This window comes from Anoplopoma fimbria, chromosome 12 (genome assembly GCF_027596085.1).
Source record: "Anoplopoma fimbria isolate UVic2021 breed Golden Eagle Sablefish chromosome 12, Afim_UVic_2022, whole genome shotgun sequence".
Classification (NCBI taxonomy): domain Eukaryota; kingdom Metazoa; phylum Chordata; class Actinopteri; order Perciformes; family Anoplopomatidae; genus Anoplopoma; species Anoplopoma fimbria.
This window is the reverse complement of record NC_072460.1, coordinates 488782-515965: the sequence shown is the minus strand read 5'-3', so window position 1 is coordinate 515965 and position 27184 is coordinate 488782. Positions and strand designations below refer to the sequence as shown.

General features: G+C 41.6%; 3 protein-coding genes and 1 non-coding gene across 4 annotated transcripts; 2 read left to right on the top strand and 2 right to left on the bottom strand.

Annotated features, from left to right (window-relative positions):
• The first annotated feature begins 272 nt into the window (after positions 1-272).
• ndufa4l2a (NDUFA4 mitochondrial complex associated like 2a) lies at positions 273-4939 on the top strand. The gene is made up of 4 exons (XM_054609888.1): positions 273-401; positions 2905-2990; positions 4019-4079; positions 4246-4939. The coding sequence occupies exons 1-4, from the start codon at positions 357-359 to the stop codon at positions 4300-4302; spliced, it is 249 nt and encodes an 82-aa protein (XP_054465863.1). The 5' UTR covers positions 273-356; the 3' UTR covers positions 4303-4939.
• Positions 4940-7299: 2360 nt separating this feature from the next.
• LOC129099570 (serine hydroxymethyltransferase, mitochondrial-like) lies at positions 7300-16517 on the bottom strand. Its single transcript, XM_054608854.1, has 12 exons — positions 16422-16517; positions 15173-15361; positions 13650-13729; positions 13013-13213; positions 11721-11802; positions 11432-11554; positions 11170-11309; positions 10257-10419; positions 9989-10088; positions 9424-9579; positions 9052-9159; positions 7300-8487 (listed from the first exon to the last, which is right to left on the bottom strand). The coding sequence occupies exons 1-12, from the start codon at positions 16452-16454 to the stop codon at positions 8360-8362; spliced, it is 1503 nt and encodes a 500-aa protein (XP_054464829.1). The 5' UTR covers positions 16455-16517; the 3' UTR covers positions 7300-8359.
• An 18-nt stretch (positions 16518-16535) lies between these two features.
• On the bottom strand, positions 16536-26203 carry LOC129099373 (neurexophilin-2-like). Its single transcript, XM_054608597.1, has 4 exons — positions 26068-26203; positions 23242-23348; positions 20958-21113; positions 16536-17873 (listed from the first exon to the last, which is right to left on the bottom strand). Exons 1-4 carry the CDS (start codon positions 26201-26203, stop codon positions 17031-17033), a joined length of 1242 nt encoding a protein of 413 aa, XP_054464572.1. The 3' UTR covers positions 16536-17030.
• LOC129100428 (U5 spliceosomal RNA) lies at positions 23305-23418 on the top strand. Its single transcript, XR_008531662.1, has one exon. It is a non-coding gene; the product is annotated as a U5 spliceosomal RNA (small nuclear RNA).
• Positions 26204-27184: the final 981 nt, after the last annotated feature.

Below are 27184 nucleotides of genomic sequence, written 5' to 3'. Positions count from 1 at the left end.
GGGAGACAAGGCCTCTGAGCTTCTTCTGATTGAACACTGTGATATGAGCATCAAACCCCTCTGGCCTGGATATTTAATGAATATTTACAAGGATGAACCTTTATCGTTTGAATATAAACTGTGACACAGTGTCCAGCACAGAATAATCACCCCAACGAAGGCGCTGAAGTGGCTGTAATCAGATGTAAATGACCTCTTTCTCCTCTTCCTCCTCCCCTCCTCCCTCCACAGGCAGAGAGCAACAGGTCTAAATCCCGTCTGTGCACTGACGCTCGAGGATATCAAGGGCCTGAAACACCGACTCTCAATCATTGTATTTCACTGCATTGTTCTTAAACTTTCTATAAACAGGAGCAATGATATTCCGGACAGCAGTGGAGCATGCTAAGAAGCACCCTGGGGTAAGCCATCTTGAAATCTTTCCTGTTAGTTTCTTTTTAGTGCTTTATTGTCAGTGACAACAACCTGTTTTCATTTCCAAAAAGTTTTAACGTTTGGGTTTTAGTTGAAATGAACAACAAACTCTTTGAATGGTAATTATCCCGAATTTTGCTTGTAAAATCATTATTTAAAACAAAAATAACAAAATGTCAATGTTCTTTTCTGATTCATTATTTGGACAGCTCCAGTGTTTCTAATAGTGAGTCAGATGTTCTGTAGAAAAGAATGCTATAATATGGATTTTCTTCCTCGTACATTATTCAACAATATTTGTTTAGGCTCCTAACCCAATGTATCTCAGTCTTCTATCATTATAATATGAATATCATCACATACTAAAATGATTGTAATATATTTTGGTTTTATTTCCAAGAAAATGAATTTACAATGAATTTACCTTGATATACTGTATGTGAAGTTGAAGCTTTAGTTAATAGTCACAGTAGCAGGCACACTTGATGAGTGCCTGGAGGGTTTGTAGAGTGTTGGAACATTAATTGATGCGATCAGAAGACTAATTTTGTCTCCACTAATCTTATTTTAACTCTAAATAAGCAGGTTAACTTTCTACAGTGGCTCCTTTGAAATCAAGCCAAACTGAGAGAGGCTTAAGACTTAAAAACACACCCATGACCCGAACAAACCTCCTAAATCTAAACTGACAAAATCTAAGTTTTAAGGAGATGAGTAGTTGGAATAAAATATATTCAAAAATATGAGTTGTCCCTCCAGGGGATGGGATTATTCCTTCGTTTTTTTTAACCAGCTCTGCTGTCAGAGAGCCAAGTGACAGAGTTTTAACTTCTTGTCATCGGCCTCCCATGAGAGACTAAGGGAGAGAGGGAGAGAAAAACTGCAGGGAGGAAATCCCTATGAGACTCTACCAGAGCTCCTTCATATGGTCTATCAGACAGACAGACAGACAGACAGACAGACAGACAGACAGACAGACAGACAGACAGACAGACAGACAGACAGACAGACAGGCTCAGAACCAGACAGTGGGCATCATGTTCTAGTACTTGAGTAAATGTACTTAGTTAGGATGAACCACCGTAGAGCTCAAAGTAGTGATTAGGAGAAGTAAATGATTTCAGTGTTGTGTAAGCAGATAGACAGTCTAACAGTAGACATCGAGTTCATCAGATGTAAAGAGACAAGTTATTAGAAAGTCTGAATGGGAGAGAGACAGTCAGACAGATGGAGTTTGACAGGCAGACAGAATTAAAGACAGAAGTGAAGACAGATGTGATTACCATTCAGTCGTGTTGCTGTAGATCTAAAGCTGACAGTAAAAAGCATTTTGTGAAATTATGATATCCATAGCTGTTTTTCTCTCTCTCTTACCACAGTAAAAGTACAATTAAAACAATCTATATGAAGGTCATGCATATTAGTAAAAGTATATAGGAGAGATTTGATCAGCAAAATGTTAAGCATCAAAAGTAAATGCTTGTTTTGCAGAAAAACATCCCCTGTTACTGATTTGTCATAATATATATGATGTAACAGTTAAGACTAATGCATCAATGCTTAAGAAGCATTTCACTGTTTTGTCTGTTAGCTCCTCTGGAGGATTGCAAGATTAATCTGAGGGGATGTAAGATGTTTAATTTGGAAGGAAACGTTCTGATACACAGATTAATAATGACAAAGAGAGAACTGTGAACTGTGAACAACTCACAGACATCTGTAAAGTTTAAATGCATTGTATTTTAGAAGCTTAGCACATGTTTTTTAAAGTAATATCTTAATCTGGAAAGTAACTGCTGCTGTCAATTAAAAGTGTTTTATTTGCAGTGGAGTAAAAAGTGCATTATATACCAGTGAAATATGGTGGAGCAGAAGTATAAAGTAGCCTAAAATGGAAATTTAAACAAAGCAAAAGTACCTCAAAAGTATGCTTATAAGTAAATACACAACAGTTACAGTACAGTAATTCAACATTTACGTAGAGTACTTTGTTAAAGTATTGCACTGTACTGTGTTATACTTATTTGTTGCACACATCATTAGTCCACCTGTGTTCAATCTAAGTAGCAAGGAGGACGTCAATCATCGAAGGTCTGTGATTATTGGTCCTCTCTTGGTCGGGTTGTTGAGGTGCCATCGCTTTAATGATGGTGGTGTCACAGATCATGTGTCACTTAGATTATCTTTTGTTGAGAAAAAAAATACAAAATTTAATTTCCCTTCCCCAACTTCACCAATTTTGTGTAGGTCCAAATAAAATGTTAATTCCAGGTTGTAATGCAACAAAATAGGAAAAATGCCAACAAGGGTTTTACACAAATAGAATCCCACCACTCTCAAGATGTCTTATTTTGAAAGCTTCAGGTTGTGTTGTCAGCTATAAGCAGTAAAGTCTCCCATATCAAATTCAGAGTAAACAAATCAATTGATGTTAAATAGAATAAGATTTAAGAAGCTTAATCTTTGGATTATCTCTCTCTGTGTCTGCAGCTCATCCCCCAGTTCTTCTTCATCTGTTTGGGAATGGGCGGGGCTTCTCTGTATCTGCTCCGGCTGGCTAAAGGACCCCATGTCACGTAAGGACCTCTGATGATGTGCAACAAAGATACTATTTAATATATATCAGGATGATATCTGGTTTAAAAAAAAAAGTCACTTCTGTGGATGAGTTTGGTGGCCTTCTTGAGCTGTTTACTGACAAAACAGCTACCTGTCCCATGATGTAAACATCTATATTTTGTCAATATTGAGACTAAGCATCAGGTACATTTTTCTTCACACTTTAAATAAATGCTTCACCCTGAACAAGATTTCTGCAAATTAGCTTAATAGGTGTGTTTTCCTTTGGTTGAGACATCTGTCTAGTTCTGTTTTCACATTATTTGAGGACATTAAGGCTAAATGTTTTTAAAGAAGAATCAAAGACCCCCTACAGGACTGTCACAGGATGGAGTACACCACCAGATAAAGATGTGTAAACAAGGAAATGGTGGATTTTAGACTTCCTCCTCTTTGAATTTCATCTTCATGTGATGTGTGCTACAATGTTAACAAAGCGTGTGGAGGGCAGATGAATACTTTTACACTATAACCAGGAGAGAGATTTGTTTTGATTGTTACTGACTACAGGGATCCCCGCTCACTTTCATTCCCCCCCCAGCGGCCTTTTGCCTGGACTTCCTCTCCTCCTGCTGCTATCCAAACTGTTGATTCACCCATTATGATACTGCAATAACAGCAGACACAACTAAGTGCTTTTAACACGAGCTCACAGGATGGTGCACTGGCTTGTTTCTTTGCAGGCCTTTCATCATTGGCAGCAATGATTCCTTTCATGCTTGATGAAATTATTAGAAAGAGTGTCCTGGTGATGGCACAGCAGGCCTAAAGCACGTATTGTGTGCTGAGTTTGAATCTGACCAAGACATTTGGTTGCCTGTGTTTTTATGTTGTCTTTTATTGTGTGTATAGAATATCTCATTTCTCAGGGGTATCAGACCACTTGACTTGATATTGGTGTGCTAGGTCTGAAAAGAGACCTTTATTCATGTATCTCAGATTCCCTAATGTATACCAATTCTGTCTGTATCTATTGTGGGTTTAGCTGGAACAAGACCAATAACCCAGAGCCATGGAATAAACTTGATCCCACATACCAGTACAAGGTAATGCAGCACACTACAAGTATTCATTGTTAGGAAACTGGGATGGTATCCCTCCTGTAATCTCATGTGTACATCTCTGTTTGCATGTGAGATTGGAAACAGAAATAATTTCCAAGCACAACAGCATCAAGCTTCAACTCAGTTTGATTTTCTTCTTCCTCCCCAGTTTGTGGCCATCACCACCGATTACAAAAACCTAAAGAAAGACGGACCAGAGTTCTGAATCTCTCACTGGCCTGAAAAAGAGACCTGAAAATCCTGATCTCGGGTCAGATCCAGCCCCCCTCCCCCCTCGATGTCTTCAGTGTATAGGTGGAAGGTGAAATGGATCCTAGATCAGGATCTGTAGACCCTTTAGTGTCTCTGTGCCTGTGATCGGGTAAATGTGACCAGCATTGTCAGTGAATGGATCCCAAAAGAATTTCAGTGGATCATTTTGAATGTTTCAGGAATCTATTGGTTTCTATTCACCTTTGCCACATATGAAATTAATTATCAGACTCACAAAAGCTGCCATGGAATATGCAAATAATAATACAAAATAGCCTGTCCTCCTTGGGGTCCTGTTTCCATCACTGTCGATTGAAGCTGGAGCCAATAACCCTGGACTACTGCAGAGTCATTGGTCTGGGGAATGGTTGCCCATTGAAACCTTTCCCAATGCAGACAAAAGCATATTGTAAGTGTTGTTTTTTGTATGAAAGAGGCTTCAGGAGTTTGCTAATTGTTTGGAGACTTCCCTTATTGGGCCGGATTCTTTCAATAAACAGTCTGTCTGTTTCATGTTTGGATGAGAGTGTTTGTTGCCAACCTGCACCGTGACTTTCATCAACCATCTGCATGGAACTGAGTCAGATACAGATCTTTTTCCACATCCTAAAATAGAAATACACAATCAGTAACTCTGATGGAACAGATCCATCTGTTGGCAGTGCAGCTGTCACTTTGCAGCCTGATTTGTGCTTCTATGACCACATTTAGTGGTGTGTGTGTGTGTGTGTGTGTGTGTGTGTGTGTGTGTGTGTGTGTGTGTGTGTGTGTGTGTGTGTGTGTGTGTGTGTGTGTGTGTGTGTGTGTGTGTGTGTGTGTATGCAACAGTGTGTGTGACAGCAGCCCCGTGCCTTATTTGATCAGCGACAGCAGTGGCAGGATGCTGAGCAGTCTCCCAGCATGGCGTTGATGTATGACAGCAGAGCACAGTGTGTACAGTCTAACACACACACACACACACACACACACACACACACACACACACACACACACACACACACACACACACACACACACACACACTTGCAGGTGGCACTGTCTCTCCTTACCTCAGACACAAGCATACACTGATTACACTACGTATGATAAGGTTAATCAGATGAAAACCCATTCTCTCATTGACTTTTGTCATCGATCTGTCTTTAAAAAACAATGCAGATGAAGAGAAGGAAAATGTTTGTCAATTGACTTTTTAAGTCTGCAGATTGAAGTAACAAATAGCTCATGAATAAAGATTTTAAAGTAACCAAAAATATCATAGATATGTTGTAAATTGAGTAATCTCAAAATAAATAATAAAATGTTGTAACTGTCAGGGGGCAGGATTTGTCAATCTTTAACTTGTGACTGGATGTTGTATATTTAAAAACTTGTATGAATAAATATTGACATCCAGTATTTATCCCTCCCTTATTTCCTCGTTCATTTCAGTAACCTCAGTAACACCTCGGCTGCTTCTGAAGGATACGTTAAAAACAAACCCTGAAATTCTTAAATTGATTTTGTCTTTGTTCAGTGAAGGTGAGACTCGTGTTTCATCCTCTTCATCTCTTTCCTCCCCATAAAAAGAACAAAAAGAGCGAATGAAGAGAGAAGAAAGTGAACATCAAAAAAATGATCCGACTTTTAAACACCACAAAGATTGTTGTGGTAAAAAGGAGATGGCTAGAGACAGACAACGGAGCATGAGGGAGTATAAGATTACACTAAAGGGTGTTTAAAAGCCTTAAAACACACACACACACACACACACACACACACACACACACACACACACACACACACACACACACACACACACACACACACACACACTGCGTTAAAGTAGTTGTCAGGTCATGAGAAACAGGCACAGAGATGAGCAGTTGAGACGTTATTTGCGTTGTGATGATGCATGTTGTGTGTCCTCGTGTTGTTTCTGTGTGTTTTCTAACGACAGAGTTGTGAGAGCTTCCCTGACCTTTGACCTGTGATTCAGCTGGCTTGTCTCTGCGGAGGGGACACATTCCTCTGGCACAAACTCAAGCAATAACCTTCAACCGAAAATTCTGAAGACAGACTGAAAAAGCCCAGCAGGACTCAAAGACGTCCGAGACCAAACAAAAGTCCATTCAGTTCATCAGAGAAATCAACATTAAGGGCTCCAATAGGCAGCAGCAGCAAGTCATGTTGCAAAGCTCGTTTCAGTGCTGCTTTATAAAAGACTTTGTGTCTCAGAGGAAGCTGTCCTTGCAGAATAAGAACTAAAAAAGTCTCATCCCGCAGTGAAATAAAGAGGAAGCTCTTTTTATCTGTCTGGGAGTATAAAGATCTGCAGCAATTTGAGAAACAGTGGGAGAGAACATGCTTGTATCAATAGAAGTGGAAGTTCTGAGTGTATTGTGAGGACAGTGAAGGACTCTGGTGTTACATAATCTATGTGTGTTAGTGTTATGTAATGTAGGGTATTAGGGGGACAAAACAGTAAATATAGAGTGAAGATGCTCTCATCCCGACCACCTGCCTGTTTCTGTTTGATAATAACAGCTTAATGCTGGTAATTATTCCAGATGCAAGGAAATATATTTGAATATCATTAAACAAGCCATTCACATAGAAAACAATACCAACAGAGTGGAGACATACAGCCTTCATTGGATAAATCAAAAGCCTGAAGCTCCTTGAAAACATATCAAATGGTTACATAAGTTTTTTCAGGGTGTGAAGCTCTGGCTCTTCCTGCCTGAAAATATCAACTTTTCTTTTCTTTTATGGACTGTTCCCTGATGTTGACGGTGAGAGGAAATGAGAGGAAATGAGAGGAAATGAGCCCGGATCAATGTTTATAACTCAGGGGAGTCTCCTCCCTCCAGAGACCCGTAAACATAAATCATCTGCCTCTCTAAGAGATGCATGCTTGTCATAAGACAGCAGGTATTCATGCTGTTAGAAAACTCAACAAACATAAACATTGAGGATCAATTTTTATTGCAATGAAGAAGATCACTGTAGCCTATATATACATTGTACAATATTCACAAATATTGAAGGAGATATAGTATGTTATTCAAAAAAGCCTGAAAACAAAGTTTGCGCTGCGTTACTGTCTTTCCATTTATTTTTGGTTTTGTGGGTTCAAACTGAACTTGTGTTCAATTCCCAACACAGCTGCTGTAAGTTCCCAGCCTTGGACAAAGCCTGGCGTTGATAAGGGCTCTAAATACTGCTTCATGAACAAACGCCAAATACCTTGAACACTTATGGTCCTTTCTCGGCTTGGAGCAGAAAACAACAGTGTGAGAAGGCTGGAACGTATCAGAGCGAGTGCAGAGCTGTTAATGTATTAACTACGTTACTGGCCACTATAAACAGTCTTAATGGAAAGCATCATCATTATAAACCTCATCATTATATGCGCAAAACCACTCATTTACATATCTAGCAGGTTCAAACATAATTTCCCAAAGCTGCATATTAGAACTTAGCAAATCACTGTTATAATTTGTCAAAATGAAATGAATTGTTGACACGAAATGTGTGATGTTAAAATTACATTTAGATCACACTTGACTTAGTCCCCAACATTTAGCATTTATATAAACGGTTTACAATATACTAGTTGTAATATTTGTCAACAAGTATAACTTCTCCTATGATCACATATTTTATTGTATTAAATCTGTTGTGTTTTACTATATCATCATTCATTATCTGTTTGTACAGCAGCCTCTACGTATGTATGCCTAACAAGAGGAGTTAGAATTGCTGACAAATACATTGATAAACACTTTTTTTTTTCACTGCACTTTGCAGTGTGTTTTTGTTGTCATGCTTTGATCCGTGGTTTTATTGTTATTTGGCAGATAATGCAGATAGTTGACTGGAAAATGAACTGTGTGCAGAAAGGGCTGCTGATGCTGATGCTGACCACTGACAACACTTTCAGATGATGCAAACCTGTTTTGAAGCAACGCTTGTTTCCATGGCAGCGTCATCAAAAGAGTATTACTGCCTTTCTATGTGATGTGTTATCAGTGGTCAGGGAATCCGGGCATGGGGAAGGGTCTGGTGAAGAGCTCCACCCGCTGGCGGAGCTCCGCGATGTGAGACACTGTCTCTTGGTCCTCCAGCAGGAAGGACTTGAAGCTGGACAGATTTCCTGTTGGAGGAAAGAGGAATCAAAAATCACAAGCTTAAGGTTTACATTTTTTATGAATCTGCCAAAAAATGATCCTCCAGTGTTATAAAAATGATTGGGAGTGGGCTCAACATTATGTTTATATCAGTGAGGGAAGGCTGAACAGCAGGACCACCTCTGTATGTAACAAACTACATCCTTATAAAGGGCCATGAGGTTGAATAAACTCCTGTTTCAACAAACAGTGAACATCATAACCTTCATGAAGGTAGGACTTATTGCAGTTGTACTAGACTGCAACATATTAAGCTACAGTAGTTACACCTAAAAACCTGGAAACTGACTGTATATTTGTAGAAATACAATGATGTGAAAAAAATGAATATAAAATCCTGTACAACATTGAACCTACTTAAAACTTTTAACTTCTTTCCCTTAGATACACATCATCATGTCACTATTGAACACATTATATCTGGTTCTCCTTGGTCACAAAGCCTTAGAAAGCCTTCTCACTGAACAATATGTCATCATGATGTGTCTCACACTATATTTTAAACCCACACACTCTTCCTCCTCTCTCACCAGTCTTCTTTTTCACATCCAGTGCGATCTTAATCCCCTCATCAATGAACTCAACAACCTTTTCAAAGTCTGCCTCCTTGAACTGTCTGGAGGTGAGAGCTGGAGTTCCTGTAAGAGAACAGTATTACTATTATTAAATATTAGTGTGAGGTTGAGAGAGACACGAATCCTACAGACAGACAAAAGCAAACAGAGACACATCACACAGACAGACACGCAGAGGGAGAACAAAGCGTCCGATATCATGCAGGTAGCAAGACTGACTGCTTGACAGATTCGGCCCAAACAACCTTTCCTCCTGCAGCTCTTCACCAACAACCACCAGACAACCAACACCTCCTGTACAGGCTGTATATCTACTCATCTGAGTACCGAGCCTGAGGCCTCCTGGAGTGAGAGCACTCTTGTCTCCGGGGCAGGTGTTCTTGTTGGCGGTGATGGACACCAACTCCAGAACCCTCTCAGCTCGAGCCCCGTCCATCCCGTGGGGTCGAAGGTCAACCAAGACCAGGTGGTTGTCTGTTCCACCTGAGAGGAGGAAGTGGAGGAGGAGGAGGAGGAGGAGGAGGAGGAGGAGGAGGTGGAGGAGGAGAAGAAATGTACTGTTTTTGCTCAGGGGATATGTGTCTGACGTTGAGATCAGTTATCCTTCACTCTCCACTTCAACCTTCATAAAACAATGATGAAGTTTTCACTTTTTCTCTTTCTATAGCCCCCCCCCCCCCCCCATTTAACTGTCAAGTGAAGGTTACAAAGGATAACTTCTCCAAAGTTATGACAACAGAATGCAAATTAGGTTGGAGCAATTGCATCAGGTGCTTTGAGTGGTAGAATATTACTTTTAATGCTAAATTTTATTCCATTTTCAGTGAAAAGAACCAAACAAACTTCTTATGTGTACGTGTTCTGTACAAACACCCTTCAGCTCCATCAGTACCTGACACCAGCGTGAAGCCTTTCTTCAGCAGAGCAGTAGCCATGGACTTGGTATTCAGCAGCACTTGAGCAATGTACTGTTTGAACATGGGAGTGGAAGCCTGCAGAGACAGAAGTGATGCTGCATGTGTTAACAGAAAGACCATATCAGGACAATCCAGATGACTTGTATGTTTATTTACATAAGCTGCTGAAATTGAGCTGGTGTTGAAAATGTTCTCATTTTGTCTCTTTTGTTTAATACTTATGATTAATGTTGATATCTGGACCTGTTTAAGGGCGACGGCCACCCCTGCAATGGCGTGGTTGTGTGGTCCTCCCTGAAGAGATGGAAACACGGCAAAGTTCACCCTGTCCTGGAGGTCATAGGTCACCTCCCGACCCCTCTTATCCACAGACCGCACACCTTTCCGGTAGAAGATCAGACCGGCCCTTTGAAAATGTTTTAAAATGTTTCAACTAATAAAAGAAAGTGTGCTCATGCTTATTACGCACACGTCGTATCATATGAATGTAATAATACATTTCCTGTCACATCACATGTCTTTCACATGACCGGCCCTGCTCATAGGTTTAGTTTGCCCTTGTATTTTTAACTGTATTCAATAATGTTTCCCGTTGTATTTTTTTACTCTCCTCTCATTTCAGATCACTTGACTTCTTGTCTTTTCGGGTTTTCCTGCCAGTTTTAATTGTCTGCCTCACCCTGATTAGTTTCACCTGTCCCACTTTAGACCTGCACTCAAGTGGCTTCTGCTCACCTGTTCTCCCAAATCAGTCATTCACTCCATCTGTGGCATTATGTAGAACAATGACAAACTGGCAAGCAACTGGGCTGGTGGCTTGCCAGTTTGTCATTGTTCTACATAATGCCACGGTGTTTAGAGGTCCAGCTTTACCCTTCTTGTGTGTGCTTTGAATCCCTGTTGCTAGTCTCCTGGTTTTTTTTGTTGCCTGACTGCTGTTACCTGTCTGCATTTGGACTCTCAGCCTGTAAGTCATTTTTTTCCAATAAACCATTGAAATCATTCTGCGGCTGCTTCTACTGTCTGCGTTTGGCTCCAGTTCCTGTTTTCTATATATCACCAACTGCAACATTTTTCTTACCCTGACCAGACCACCATTAACCTGTATTCTTTGACCAGTAAACAAATCATTCCCACACAACCTCCAAGCCTTCACCTCGCTCCACGCAGGGACTTATGGGTAGTGGAGGTGACCAGGTCAGCGTGCGGGAAAGGAGAAGGAACAGCTCCTGCTGCCACCAGGCCGCTGATGTGAGCCATGTCTGCCAGCAGGTAGGCATTAAGCTCCACACACAGCTGAAACACACACATCATTTCATTGTACATACTCATTCGTCTTTCCTTTAGCTTATTATCTCTTTTTTGGGTTACTATTTTAGTTGCCCTTATATGTGGCTATTTTTCCTTTAGGGAGGTACCTTCTTCATGCGAGGGTAGTCGATGAGTCGAGCATAGGCGCTGGTTCCTGCTATGATGAGTTTGGGTCTGAAGAGTCGGGCTGTCTTCTCCAGCTCGTCATAATCTATCAGACCTGTTTCGGGCTGAGATGATACAGGAGGATAGAGGAAAGAGTCAAACGCTTGTCAGAAGTGAGTTCCTTTGTAATTTTGTTTTTGTAGAATGATTAATCTTTTTTTGACAGATTCTTTGACAATTTCGATTTGAAATGTAATTCTTATTTGCAAAATGTCAACCCGAATTACCCACATTCAGCTTGTAAGGCATCGATTCAAAGTAGATGGAAGTGGCTGAGATTCTCTTGGTGTCTGTCATGTAGCCATGGGTAAGGCTGAAATGTGTTGGAGTAAAGAAAAAGGAGAAATTAATTTTAGTCAAGTTTGCATGCCACAAGTTCAGAGAGTTCTTCTGAAACACTGTGAACATATTTTGACCGCTCTTCCATAAGGCCAGTATTATTTATGTAAACAAAGTTCATGTTTAGCTGCTTTTATATTTGTATATTTGTATATTTAAATACAATTCACCTGGTCATTCAAAGACTATATCTTTCTTTATATTATTTTCTTACTTTTGAGAAGTAAAATTCTGTTTTGTCCTGTTACTTGTGCTACTGGGGTTATTGTGCAATCTGTTGTTTTATGCAATATGATATAAACTATTTGTGTACATTTATATCAAAGTCCTTTTAATTTACTATATCACTAACTCTCAGCGAGCCATCGCATAAGATTGATAGTCCGGCATATAAAAGTTGCAGGTCGGCATTCACCTACAAGCTACTGTAGCCCACAGTAGTAATATGACTCGGAGGCGTGTTTGGGTGTCAATTTGGAAGAATTATTGTTTACATTTCCCACACTTCTGTGGTTGTAGTTCAAATTAGGATGTATTCATTTCAAAGAGGGTGGTACAATGAGACGACTCCAGACTGTGTGACTAACATGTTGTCATTTACATTAATTCCTCTTGATGTTAAGTCGCATAAAAAAATTCCAGTTTCAAGGTAGAAAAATGTCAGAAGCACTCCCATCATTTCAAGGCACATTTAGCTAAACTTTAGCTACTCATAACATAATAACTGTCAGATACTGCCTTAAACATGTCAGCCTAAATGCATTGGTTTTATGTAACGTCTTGTATGTGACTTATTCTAGTCAGTCATCAGACAGTGTAAGCATAGCCATCCAGTGAGGTTGCAGATTGCAACCAACGGAAATTCTCCCCTGTGCCAAGCGTGTAGGAGAACACTGAGGCTGATAGGAAACACCAATGGCCCAACCTAGAGCTGGTGTTGGGTTTGTTTGTTGGGCTACTGTAGAAATATGGCGGCCTGCTATGTGAAGAGGAGATATAAACGGCTCATTCTAAGGTAACAAAAAATACAACTATTCTTATTTTTAGGTGATTTTGCTCTGAAGAAAACATACTTATTATGTTATTATTATTATATTCCATTTCTGCCAATGGATCCCCCTTAATGCTATACACTGTACCTCTACTTTAGATTGTTGTTTCTATCAGAGTTCAAGCTCACTCACTGTCCTCCGTCTGGCAGATCCAGGCCCATGATGCGGTCATGGGGCTGCAGTACAGATGTGTAGGCTGCAAAGTTAGCGGGGGATCCGGAGTACGGCTGGACGTTGATGCCCCACAGATCTGGGTCCAGACCGAAGGCGTGGAGGGCTCGCTTCTGACAAAGCAGCTCAATCTTGTCAACGATCTCTGCACCCCCATAGTACCTGAGGAGGCAAAAGGCATTTATTAAGATTGGAAAGTATCTTATCATATTGTATTTTCTTGTCTCGTATTTTGTATCTTATTGGATCATTTTATATCGTTGCATATTGCATATTGCATCGTTACGTATCGTATGGTATCATTACGTGTTATGTATTGTAATGTATTACATAATTATGTATTGTACCGTAATATACCGTTATGTATTGTATTGTAGTATGTTTAGCGTTTTATATTGTATCGCATAACACTGTATTATGTTCTTCAGTACTGTATCATATTATGTTGAATTGCAATGTATAAATTCTAGTCTGGGGGAGTTAAATTGCCATATAATTATGTTCAACTTAATTGTACAATTTGGCTTCTAGAAATCTTTTAACATTTTATAATAATTGTAACAATTTAATTTGGAAAGTGCATTGTCCGGGAATTGACCTTTGTCCTGGATATCCCTCAGAGTATTTGTTGTTCAGACAAGAGCCCTGAGCCTCGAGCGCTGCACGGCTGCAGAAGTTCTGACAGGACAAACAAGCACAGTGTCAAGATCCACAACCACATGACGTACATTATTTTATTCATATCATCCTTATATATTCAGGACACCATCCAGATACAGTATAACCCTGTTTTTATAACTGGCCAAGGGTTACTGAACACCCCTGCTCTTTTTCAGCAAGGCCCAGCTACACGGTACACCAGGGTCCAAACTTTACTTATCCAGTATGATTTACTTAAACTAAACCAATTATAACAACGAGGCATTTTCCAGAGTCAGAGGATGATAAGCAAAGATATTTTAATCTTTGGTTATCAATTTGTTTAATAAATCTTACAGATGTTCAACTGATTAGTTTATCTAAAAATAATGAAGCATTTGAGGTGCTATAGTCAAATTAAGAGAGACATATGGAGGAATCTAATACTGAATCCCTGTGGGGTTCAGCACTGTCAAATCTCCCACTTGAGAGTCAGAGGAGAGATGGAGCTGCAGAAAAGGAAATGAATGTAAATGAATTTTTCTCCCCGTCTCAGTCTGTTTTTTTTCTCCCACTCTCGCTTCTGCTCATCTTCTCTCTCTGTCTCCCTCTCTGGCCTCCTCTGCCTTGTTATAATACTAAACCTGTCACTGTTCAGGGATCCCTCAATCATTCCAGTGGGATTTCATCCCAGTCCCCCATGTGACACAAAACTCTCTCCATGACATTTCAAAACACACATATCCGCACACACACACATGATCGCCCCTCCTCACCTGTCACAACTTCAAATGTGGAGATCAATGGCAGAGATCAGTGAGGGAACCTAATGGGATCACTTTGCTGTGTGCCTCTCTATTGGGAGTCAGCCTGCTGCATCGACTGACTGACAGCACACGCGCAAGAAGATGGAAAATCTTTTATGTCATTGTGATTGATAGTGCTGCCGATTGATACTTGCTGGAGAGTAGTGGCATGAAAGCTCCTTTCTTTTCCCACAGCTTCCACTTAGATGGAATCACTGACTAGCGAGAAGAAAAGATGCTAAGGAAATATCTGAACCCCCTGAAGAAAACAATAAATTCTAGAAACTACATCTCTGGTGACTTTCGGTTGCGCTGTGGCATGCCGTGGCTGGTAGCAACTTAAATTGGCAAAACCAATGCTTGAAAATGTCTCTCTATCCCTCTTTCACGTTTTAATACAGGAACCTTTCGGGGCTTAGAGCTCATTAAGAGACGGCTCTCCTCCAGCTGACACCAGACCAACATCCAACAACCCTGATCCCTCCCTTCATCCCTTCACCCACATCCCTTCATCCTTCCGGACCACCTCTCCTCCATCATCATGGCTCCCCTCCTTCTTCTAAATAATAAACGGTTCCAAACCCATTATTGACGTGATCTTTGTTAGTGTAAAATCAAACAGATCATGTAACAGTGACCATCAACACTCGACTGCTTCTGCCTCTCTCCTCTTTACCTCTGATGCGATCAGCTCCAGCCCCCGACACTGCCTGTCCTTCTCCTGCTGCAGGAGGCTCCACATCTCTGGGTCGTCCTGGGCCAAGGTCTCCTGCCCTGTCCAGCCGCTGCTGAGGCCTCGCCTGCACGACTCCGCTGTGACCCGCCCCTCTCGGCCCAGACATCCTGAAACCCTGAGGAGGAGGGGCTGCAGGGAGCGGTGCGTAGACACACAACATTATCATTTCATGCATCAACTAAACGTCCACTTCTTCAACAGTAGTAGTGAGACTGCTCTCTGTTAGGTATGACCCCGATGTGACCTTACATCCTCAAGTTCTGTTTGAAGACTCAGTGTAGTTAATCAAACCTGTATAAGGAGACACAGGAGTTGATGCAACTCTCCATTGTGTTATTAACGTCTTGTTAATGTTATAAAAGTCTTTGCAGAGTAAAAGTTTCTGAGGCGTTTTCTTGTTGTTTTCCAGGATTGCTCCTTTGGTGTCTTTTGAAAACCTCAGGAAGAGTGAGTCTCTGCAAAACACACTTTCATCACTCAAAATTATAATACTTTGCACCGGGGGTTTGGAAACAAGGGAGTTAGAATAATGCGCCTTTTGATGTTCTAAACAATCCATTAAATGAAAGGCAGTGAAAAAAACAAACGTGCTATTCAGTGGAGCGGTTATGGAAAACCTTGGACATGAATAGTGATATGTGGCTGGCCACACAGACAGTGACTTATTTATCAGGGTTTTGTTTGTTGAAGGCAGCTTGTAGCTGCATGATAGTTACGTAACTTTTCCTGTGGCTTAAAAGAGCGATTACTGTTCAAGCAAAATATATGTTGAAGCAAGTCTCCTTTCATCTATTGTGTTCATTATGTTTTCTAAGCTATGAGTAAGTTAATTATTGGACAAAGGGCGGAGTGTACAGTCAACTTTCCTTCAAACACAAATATTCTTGGACAAACAGAAAAAAGAAATCTTCTTTTTTTGATGATCTGCGATAATCACAGTTATAAGACAAACACGGTACGCAACTGGACTGACAAATTGTCAACACAACACAAAGTCAAACACAAAGTGCATATCCAAACCACACATTTCTTTCGTGCTTGAGGTGACCTGAGTTGACAAGCTGACCTAGTTTGCAGTAAGAGGTGATTTAGTTACAACAGCTCTTAAGACGCGGGGTAAGAGATCCTCTAACAATGTATATGTGCGTACATTTAAAAAAGCTCTGAAATAAATACATAATGTACTCACCCGGATGGTTTGCCGTAATGACAGATAAAGCATGCCTGTGACAGCTGAGCGCTGGGGAAACAGAAAACTTTTCAAGGTGCAAAGGGTGAGAGTAAAATCTGCACTGGAGGAAAGCCAAGGACATGTGTACTTTGTGTCGCTGATAAGAGTAACTGGAACAGTAAATCATCCGTTTCATCCCACTCTGCGTCAGTTTTTTGAAGAAGAAATATCTTATCAATCACTGTACAATAAACAGGCAAGTAAAAAAGCATTTGACGTCCGTAGTTCCAAAAACTACAAGATTTTGTCTCTAAAGATGTATCCATTTCAAGTCTTCAGTTCAGTCAATGCATATTCAGAAAACAAAAAACCCTACACACAAAATGATCCGGTGGATTAAGTCACTGCTTTTTTCAAGATAATGGAAGCTTTTGGCAGATGACTGTACTTTCAGACAACACAAGGCTCACGTTATACATCTCATTAATCTCACTGACACATTAACACAAGGCTCAAACTGCAAACACTGACGTCTTGAAAATAGTTTTTAACAGCGTATAAAAACAGTCTCGAACACATGATTTTGAAAGATGTATGAGAAGTCAGTGTTTGATATCTCAGAATTGATCATCCGAAGTGCTGCTGGTTTTGCTCTGTCTGAAAATTGTGGTCCGGACAGACTTTCTGAACCAGCCTGTAATCGGTGCCGGTGAAGGCGATGAAGATGCATATAACCTTAAACGGTTTGGCGCAGATCCAGGCTGCCTGGGACTGGGTGTTTTCTGAGTAGCAGGTCTGCCCTGGGTCATACATGCAGGGCTTGGTCTTCTTGGACCGGTTGGTTCTCTGGTATTCGATCCGGCAGTTGAGTTCGGTCACCACCATCATGTCCTGCTGTTGCTTTTGAGGTTCTGGAGGAGTAGAGCTGGTGGACTGAGGTGGACTCTGGAACTGGGATGTTAGATCCGGAACCAGGACTGAGTTTTTGGTGTCAATGCCCTGAGCCGTTGGATCCAAAACCTCCCATCCTACCGCTTTGGAGGGTGGGACGATGCTGACGGATATGTTCCCCAGACGGGACGAGTTGTGGCGGAAGTAGACGCTGAACGTACCGTTGATGTGGTCCACGATTTTCCCCGTCACCAGGAGGCTGAACTTCACCGTTTTCACGTTAAAGTAAAAATCGCCCCAGCCTAGGATCTTCTTGGTCTTTGGGGAGGTTTTTGCTGGAGGTTTGGATTTAGGAGGGGCGCGGTACAGATACTGATCAAGGGCTTGGGAAATGTTTTGTGGCCATCCGTACGGGCCGAGAGAGCCGTAAGCAGGTGTTTTTTGTTTGGTGGAGATGATCTGTAAGTCTTTGAAGACGTGTTTAACTTTCAAAGAAGCTCCCACAGCGTCTCCTGCCCCTCCTTCTTCCTCTCTCCATTGTCGGCTCTGAAACTCCAAGGGCTTGGCTGTTTCTTGGTCCTGTGGAGAACAAAATATAAAATAAGAAAAGCTTCAAACTCAAGTGTTCGCTCTTCCTAAACAAAGGGTTAGTTCTCACAAAACACTGAAAAGCACATTTCGTTTCATTTAACTTTACCTTTAATCGATTGTGGTAATCATGCAGATGTTTTTAAAGGTGCTGATCTTGAAAAAGAGCATATCTATTGCCTCCACGCAGCCTTTAGCTGGGCCCGCGGCTTGCAGCTAAAAGTGCTAGAAGCGCAAACAGCGGAAAACAGTTAAATACGCTCTGAATATCATATAGAGAAACTATATCTGTTTCTGCAACAGCCTCAACACGATGGAGGTGACAGGGATTCTGTTTGTACCGTCTACCAAAGAAACCTTCTACATGAAAAAAGCAGTGACAGTATGTTCTATGGGTTGTCCAGAGGAACAGGGACAGTTTCTTGGGAGATGTGTTGCTGTTGATTTTCTATGTTTGTAACACCACAAACAATATCCCACTCACCTCTGTTGTTTATGGAGGGATGCTGATATTTCAGGAACAGATATCTCGAAACCTGAGCAAATAAAACCCAACCTCTATACATAGACAGTCACTACTAGATTTAAGTGAAAAATATGTTTTCTTAACGCACAGAATAAAAGGAAAGTGTTGTGGTAAAAAAGTGATGTCAGCTTCATCCGTATCTGTACAACTTATCTTTTTTGATCTTTTCTTTCTGTGATCATCTTTTCTTGGTCCATTTCTTTTAAACAGTGGGCAACAAAAGGGGGCTAGCGACATCACACTATAAATTGGTTGACGTTCTTGAAGGTTTTCCGGTAATGTCTGATGTACCTTTTCAATCCTACTCACAATACTTTGTTTTGTCCATTTTAAACAGAGTACGATGTCTGTGTCCGTCTGATACACCCAGATAGCTCAGACAGGGCCAGAAACAGCTTCAGTGGGGTTATTGTCGTTCCACATTCATCACTTTAAAGCTCATTCATAATAAATATAGCCTCAGAACAAACAACTCTTCAGTCACAGGATTAGTTTTTTGTGGGATGCACTGTAGAAGGGGACAGGACCGATGAGAGAGAAGAAAGACACTTTGAGACCAACAGGACGACCGCTAATGAAGGACAGCATCCCCATAGCTACATCACAAGGCAGCAGATGATCGATTAAAATATAATTATGGTTTGATGTCCTCTGAATGAGAACGACTTCAAATTGACTGTGATCAATAGGTCAGCCCCTTCAGGCAAGGTCTACGGTTCTACAAGGAGCATGCAAGCATTCAAACACACACACATAAACACACACACACATGCACACAAAGTCACATTCATTCTGCCTTTTACACATTTATATTTAATGCTCCTCCTGCCCGCTCTCTCTCGCTCCCTTGTTAAAACTATCAATCCTCTTTTCAATGCCACCTTGATGACGGACTGAAAATCTAATTTGAACAATAGCACGGCATAAAAATAAAAATAATAAGTGAGACTTTCTTCATTGCGTGTGTAAGTAATGACGATGTTTATGTGACTGATATTTCTAAAATTCCCTTCAAGTGAAGTGGGCACAATATTAAAATACCAATTTTAACGATACTGAGTTACCGGTAAGTGTAAAAACTAGGACAATTCAGGTGAATTCAAGTGTCAAGACTTTATCATCTCTCATTACTCCCTCCATGTTAAGTGGAAGCGTTGGGATGCAGTGTGGGAGACAAGTCAAAGTTGTTTATGCCTCTAGACAATTGAGACGAGATAAGTTGGGCAAAAAGTTCTGCGCACTCGTTGTTCAGGACTTGATTTACATTTTCATCATAATGTGTCAAATGCAGATGGAGGTTTAGTGTTATTCTCCCCCAGATTTCTGAATAAACAGCTCCATCATTCCTCACCAACAAGTGGGACTCACAGCCCCTCTAACCACCCGGTCCTGTGTGCCAATCTCTGTCTTCTCCTGTAACCAAGTGAACTCCAGCTGTGCCTATTGTCACAAGCCTAAATCTCTAGCTATGTGCTGTTCTCACCTTCACTAATTGGAGCCCACTGTGTGACAGCCATGTCATTGGCTCTGTGTCAAGATGCCAGCACAGTGACTGTAACTGAGCAACAGCGGTGGAGTGGTGCACGCACAACACCTGTGCGAAGGCACCTGCAGAAGTAGAAAACCTGAGTGCAGGAATTGCTTTTTAAGAACCGAGAGAACATATTTGCCATTGGCTAAAAAGATACTAACTGTGTAAGTTTTACACAACTTAAAAACAAAGTGATAGGAAGATTAAACTTGTCAAACTGACAAAGGCTGCACAATCATAGTTCAGATAACAAAGCACAAAATGAGATTGTTCTGAGGTATTCTTCTGACAATTCCAATGTTAAAGTTACAGATGCTGCAGTCTGAGTTAAATTAAAGACAAGAGAGCCGATTAAGTTACAATTATGCCCAAAAGAGAATTACAGACCACAACACTGGAACAAGCTAAAATTGGAGGATGGAAAAGACCCATTTTGGCTGAACTTCAACATCTAATAGAAGAGTCAACTATGATCAAGTCCCCTAGACAGTCTCACATCATGAGATAAAAGTCTTCAATTCTGAGCCTGCATGAAGAAAAAACAAATCACAGAAGAACAAAAGACTGTGCATTTCATTCCTAGAATGAAACAGCATGCCACAAACTAACAGAATATTTTCAAGCTGAATCTGAAATCAGATCAAAACATTCCTACTAGAGTCACACCAGAGAACATGTCAATTAACTCGTTCTCAACTCTGTCTGCTTCTGTCAACTTACATATTTTCCTTTAAAAACTGACATAAAACTGAGAAATTGTTATTTCTTTTTATATTCTTTCTAAAGAGAACAGTTTCAAATATCTCTGAAATAATTGATGCTGATTGATTATTGATGAATTCAGAACCAACACATCCATTTGAGCAACAATGCAGCAATGAACAGTGGCAGAACTAGGACATCAGGGAATTAACCACAAATGATCAGCAGAACACTTCTGAGAGCCATTTAAACAACATACTGCGTTAATGATGATCATCACAGAGCAAACGCTCGGCTGGTCGCTGATCTTACTCACCGCTGAAGGGAGAAGCCACAGACAGGTGATGGCAAAGTTCAAACACAGCGCTCTCATTTTGCAGCAACAGCAGCAACGTGTCTCCAAGCAGAGAGAGAATAAGAGGTGATGTACTGAGTTTAAGCTTACACTCACACCAAAAGTAGAGGAGACGTTCTGCAGAGAGACTCAAAACAAAACCCAAAAGATCTAGAGTGAACACCAGCTCAGTGCACCTTCTCCCCCACCAGCCTCCTCCCCTCTCTCTCTCTCTCTCTCTCTCTCTCTCTCTCTCTCTCTCTCTCTCTCTCTCTCTCTCTCTCTCTCTCTCCCTCCCTCTCCTCTCTCTCTCTCTCTCTCTCTCTCTCTCTCTCTCCCTCTCTCTCTCTCTCTCTCTCCTCTCTCTCTCTCTCTCTCTCCCTCCTCTCTCTCTCTCTCTCTCTCTCTCTCTCTCTCTCTCCCTCTCCTCTCTCTCTCTCTCTCTCTCTCTCTCCCTCGCTCTCTCTGTCTCTCTCTCTCTCTCTCTCTCCCTCTCTCCTCTCCCTCCCTCTCTCTCTCTCTCTCCCTCTCTCTCTCTCTCTCTCTCTCTCTCTCTCTCTCTCTCCTCTTTTTTCTTCCTATCTCTATCTCTCTCTCACTCACTCTCACACTCACTATCTCTATCCCTCACACACACACACACACACACACACACACACACACACACACACACACACACACACCCCATACACGCTTCTTCATTTAACATTTAGAAAAATACAATTAAAATAAAGCATTAAATGCCTCAGGAGTAGAATTGTGCTCAGTAAGAATTAATCAATTGAGAATAATTTGAATTTGTAGTTGGCTAATTGGGTAATGTAGAAGCCACTCACACACACACACACACACACACACACACACACACACACACACACACACACACACACACACACACACACACACACACACACACACACACACACACACACACACACACACACACACACACACACACACACACACACACACACACACACACACACACACACACACACACACACACACACACTTGCCACTTCCCTGCTCATTTTCACCACCTGGCCGGCCCCTTATTATGACTCATCAACCCGGGGAAAGGCGCTCTGAGGCGGGCACAGTTTGACAGCCTCCTCGCTGTCCCTGCATACTGTCGCCACGGGGAGGCTGACAAAATGACAAGGGCTCTCTCCGGGAAATGTAAAAATCACTGACAAGTGTGGGGAAATGCTGCCAGAGCCTCAGCCTTCCACTGGAATCACTGTTAATATATCGGCTACTCTATTTCCATAAGGAGAGCCTGAGCCTTTAGGCCGCTCTTCAGCTGCTTCATGTGTAATGGTTGATGGTTGTGATTGACCTCAAAGATACTGTAGATACTGTTTGACAACATTTCTACAAAATCATCTATCCCGGCTGTAAACACATCATTCAAATGTTCCATTGAATTGAAAGTTAACTGACCAATAATGAATGACCATGTAACCGGAAATGATGGCTGCGAAACAAACAGCCACCTTTGATTGAATTAGAGGGATTGAAGACGTCCGACAGTTGTAAATCCTACTTTTCACGTAGGACGACCATCTAAGGAATACTTTTAATAACCCTAAGGGGAGAGTCTTTTGAGATTGTGGACAGCTCTTCAGAACCACATGGAATCTGCTTTCTGAAATATGTTCAGTACTCCCTGTTGATGAGTTGTTATTTGTTGTCTATTGATTAGTCACTTATACAACACACTTATGATTCTGACAAACAATAGTTTAACCTGGCCCTAGGTCGAGTTCAATGATGACCTTTGAGAAAAAAGACAGATGTTTTTTATCCTCCTTTAGTCTTTGTATAGTTATGTGAAACATAAGAGGAATGTAAAGTTATTACATATGTTTTAAACCAAGTATGCGTATGCATTGTTGTGAAAATGTTGACTTGTGAACCCGTTGTTGTCATAAAGTATTGCTCTGCTAGAAATATACAGTTCATTGTGCCTGAACAGGTAGATCATTATCTTGACCTAAATGTGTTTGCGCATGCGTACAGCAGACAGAAAGTCTCTCAGTTTGTGGTAAAAACAGTCAGCAGCCATGAGGCGTGGTCAGATTACCATGTTCCCACAATGCTCTGCGCACGTGTGCTGGTTCTGAGACCAGCGGCTTGATGTCACATCCGGGTCGTTTGGGTGATTGATGTCACTCTCATCCGGGTCGTTTGGGTGAGACTAGTAGAGACTCGCTCACACTTCATCTGCAGCTTCAGTACTGTGAGCATGAAGCTGTGAACACACGGAACCCTGAGCCAGGTCATGGAGGCGGGGGACGCGGAGGGACAGCCGGCCTCCTCTCTCCTCACACTCCTGGTTCTCTTCAGAGCGCATAAATCTTTCGCCTTTTACTAAAGATTTCCGTGGAGAGGACCAATAAGAGTCTAACTCAATTTTTTGATGCCCTGCGAAAGTGGGGCTTCCTAAACCTGTAAGAACAATAAAGATCTCCTGATTCACCCACAGAGATGAACCATGAAACATTAATCACAGAGATGATGAACCATGAAACATAAATCACAGAGATGAACCATGAAACATTAATCACAGAGATGTACATGAAACATTATACCAATAAACATAAATCACAGAGATGAACCATGAAACATTAATCACAGAGATGTACATGAAACATTGTACTAATAAACATAAATCACTGTGATGTATCAGGGTATACATCACAGTGATGTACAGGGTATACATCACAGTGATGTACCAGGTATACATCACAGTGGTGTACCAGGGTATACATCACAGTGGTGTACCAGGTATACATCACAGTGGTGTATCAGGGTATACATCACAGTGGTGTACCAGGGTATACATCACAGTGGTGTACCAGGGTATACATCACAGTGGTGTACCAGGGTATACATCACAGTGGTGTACCAGGGTATACATCACAGTGGTGTACCAGGGTATACATCACAGTGGTGTACCAGGGTATACATCACAGTGGTGTACCAGGTATACATCACAGTGGTGTACCAGGTATACATCACAGTGGTGTATCAGGGTATACATCACAGTGGTGTACCAGGTATACATCACAGTGGTGTACCAGGGTATACATCACAGTGGTGTACCAGGGTATACATCACAGTGGTGTACCAGGGTATGTGCCATGGAACATTGCACCAGAGAAGCATTTCAGGAGAACATGTCTGCTTTATGTGGTGTCCTGTCAGAGACATGCTGGGAAGCCTTTAACATGACTTTACCGGTTAATGACGTCGCTGAGACGCTGCATTGAAAATCATCTCATCCTCTCTGAAACAGTGACACGTCCTTTAAGAACACAGGCATTGGACTAGTTGCTCTACGTTACCATGACCACGAGAGGGCGCCACTTACAAATAATCCCAAACCACAAGCATTCCTGAGTGCACCCCACATTACCCTCCTCATCAGATTTCATAATTCTGTCTTCCGGTTTCAGTTACACAGATGCAGATTTCATCTCGAAATATCCTGCAAGCAGACCACTGTATGTTTGCAGGATATAGTCAAATAATAAAGCAATCCAACGAGTTCTTTTATGGCAGCAGAAAATGATATCCCCGTCCAACAGAACACCTTTTTGTTGCTGAATGTAAACATCATAATGTTGATGATTGGAGGAATTTCCACCAAAATGTAAAACACGGAGCTCATGCATGAGTGCATGGTCAGTGGAAGGGATCCGGAGCAGCTGTGAGGGGCGCACCACACTGAAGTACAAGCTGCAGGAAACAATACCAAGAAGAAGAAACAACTGTTCAGGTCCTCAGGTCACCAGAGAGCTCCTCTTTATCAGCCATGAATCTAAAGTGTCATCGCAGCCGTTCCTCCTGGGTAACAGCTGTTTCTATGCTGGACAACAACTCATGGACTCTGGTTTTGCAAAGTGCCTCAGCCAATGAAACAAGCAGACTTCAGTAACAAAGAAGTTCCACAGCTTCACCAAAGAGTAAACTCTGAAGTGAGAGAGCCTTGTGAACATTGAGGGCAATGTTGTGCACTGCACGGCCGACGCTTGGACCAGAAAGTTCTCCTCCAGCTCCTCCCTCTCTCTCACAGGACACTGGTTTCACTGGTTTGTGCAGAATAAACCCTGTGACATCCACACAGAATACACTCCAGTGGAAATCCTGCAACACCTCCTGGACCTTATTGAAGAGTAGCAAACTGTGGTTCCACACAGATTTGATGTCGGGTTTTTGGTCACTAACAACACGAGCAATATGGTGAAAGCCATGTCAGACAGCGGCTGCGAGCACATTAGATGCATGGCTCACTCATACACTTGACCGTGACGGGAGCTATGGAGGAGGGCCATGGTGTGGTGACTTCATCAACACTGCTAGACGCATCACCAACACGGTCCATATGCCCAATAAAGCCATAGCTAAGCTGCACCAGATACAGGGCCGACTTGGACTTGCCGAGGCTGCCTTAACTCACGACGAGTGCTGGAGCCGTTTGAAGAAGCAACACGCACAGTGTGCCAAGATGAGGCCTCTGATTCCTCTGTTTCCTCTGATTCCTCTGATTCCTCTGATTCCTCTGATTCCTCTGATTCCTCTGATTCCTCTGATTCCTCTGATTCCTCTGATTCCTCTGATTCCTCTGTTTCCTCTGTTTCCTCTGATTCCTCTGATTCCTCTGATTCCTCTGATTCCTCTGATTCCTCTGATTCCTCTGATTCCGTGCATCCAGGCCCTCAGAGCTGCACTCAGCAAACTCATAGGAAACAAGGACGTGAGTGATCTGCTAGAGACTCGCAGGCTGGCTGGCTCACTGCAGAGCCACCTGGAGGAACACTTTCAACATGTCTTTGAAACGCCCACCAACACCTATTTTAAAGCCACGCTCCTGGACCCGAGGTTTAAATCATGCCCATGGCACTGCTTAGCCAGCTGGACTTTGAAAGGTTGAAAGCCGCTGTGATGTGGAGGTGGAGGAGTGGCTACAGCAGGAGAGGATGCTTTCAGCAGGTGAAGCCTTTTCTGGGGCGCAATGCAGAGTCTTGTAGCAAATAATGCAGCGTCTTTGTCGAAGACGCTGACATCGTTAGGTTTGGAGACCTACCTAGCAGAGAGCAGCCCACGTTGACCTCTGACCCGGTGTCTTCATACTGGTCTGCAAAGATGGCACAATAGAAGATGCTGTTGCTCCTGATTACAGACTTCTCCCTGTCGATGTGCCAGTTACATTTGGGGAACATTGAGGGAGGAAACAAATGTCAACGAGAGGATGGAAGAACATATTTATTAATGCACTTTATATCCATAAGGATAATTGCTACTGGGTCACATGTTTTTCTTCTGTCCGGAGTTGATAACAACACTCCAATGTCAATATAGACTTGAAGCACAGGATCACAGCTACCAGTCTTAAGGGTTAGGGTTAGGATATGAGAGCTAAAACTCCATAAGCTATAGATCATTTATCAAGCGACATTAAAAAAGTACTATATAGTGAACATACTGCATGACTGCCACATGCATTGAACTCTGGAAGAGAGGCCCCTGTGCAATTCTCTCCATCTTTTTGGAAACATTAGAAAGAAAGTTGCATAGGAAGTTTAGGAAATATACTCCAGATTTAATGATTGAAACATTTCTTCTTCAAACATTCTTCTGCTTTTATCAGCACCAAATGTTTCCTTATAGCTTTTCTTCAATGTCTCAGGCTCACATGTGAAATCAAGCCCAATCAGGGAAATTGCCTTTGCACTATTTACTTTCTTTGTTAATATAGAGCTATGTAGATGTTGAAATTGTTTTGAAGCCTCTATTTACTTAACTATGAAGGACTGAACATTTTCCTTGCATTTGTTAAAAAACTTGTTTTTTAGATATTATATAACAATAAATATTATTATTAAAATACCTGTATTTTTTAAACGGATAAATGAATACCATGCAAAATACTTGATTAATGGATCATACCTAAATAAAATAAATTAATAACAATATAGCTGGTAAAAAACAACCTGAATTATTGATTATGGTTATTTGATGGCCAAACTTAACTAATATGCTGTGAGATGTAACACTCAAAGGTAACTATCATCGTGCATTGATTTATGACCGTGTGCAAAGCTCTCCAGGTTGTCTCTACTTCTATTCCATGCTAGCTATGATCAGCAGGTAACTGAAAGCATCTGAGCGTTGTTAGTCACAACAAAGGTAATACCTCATCT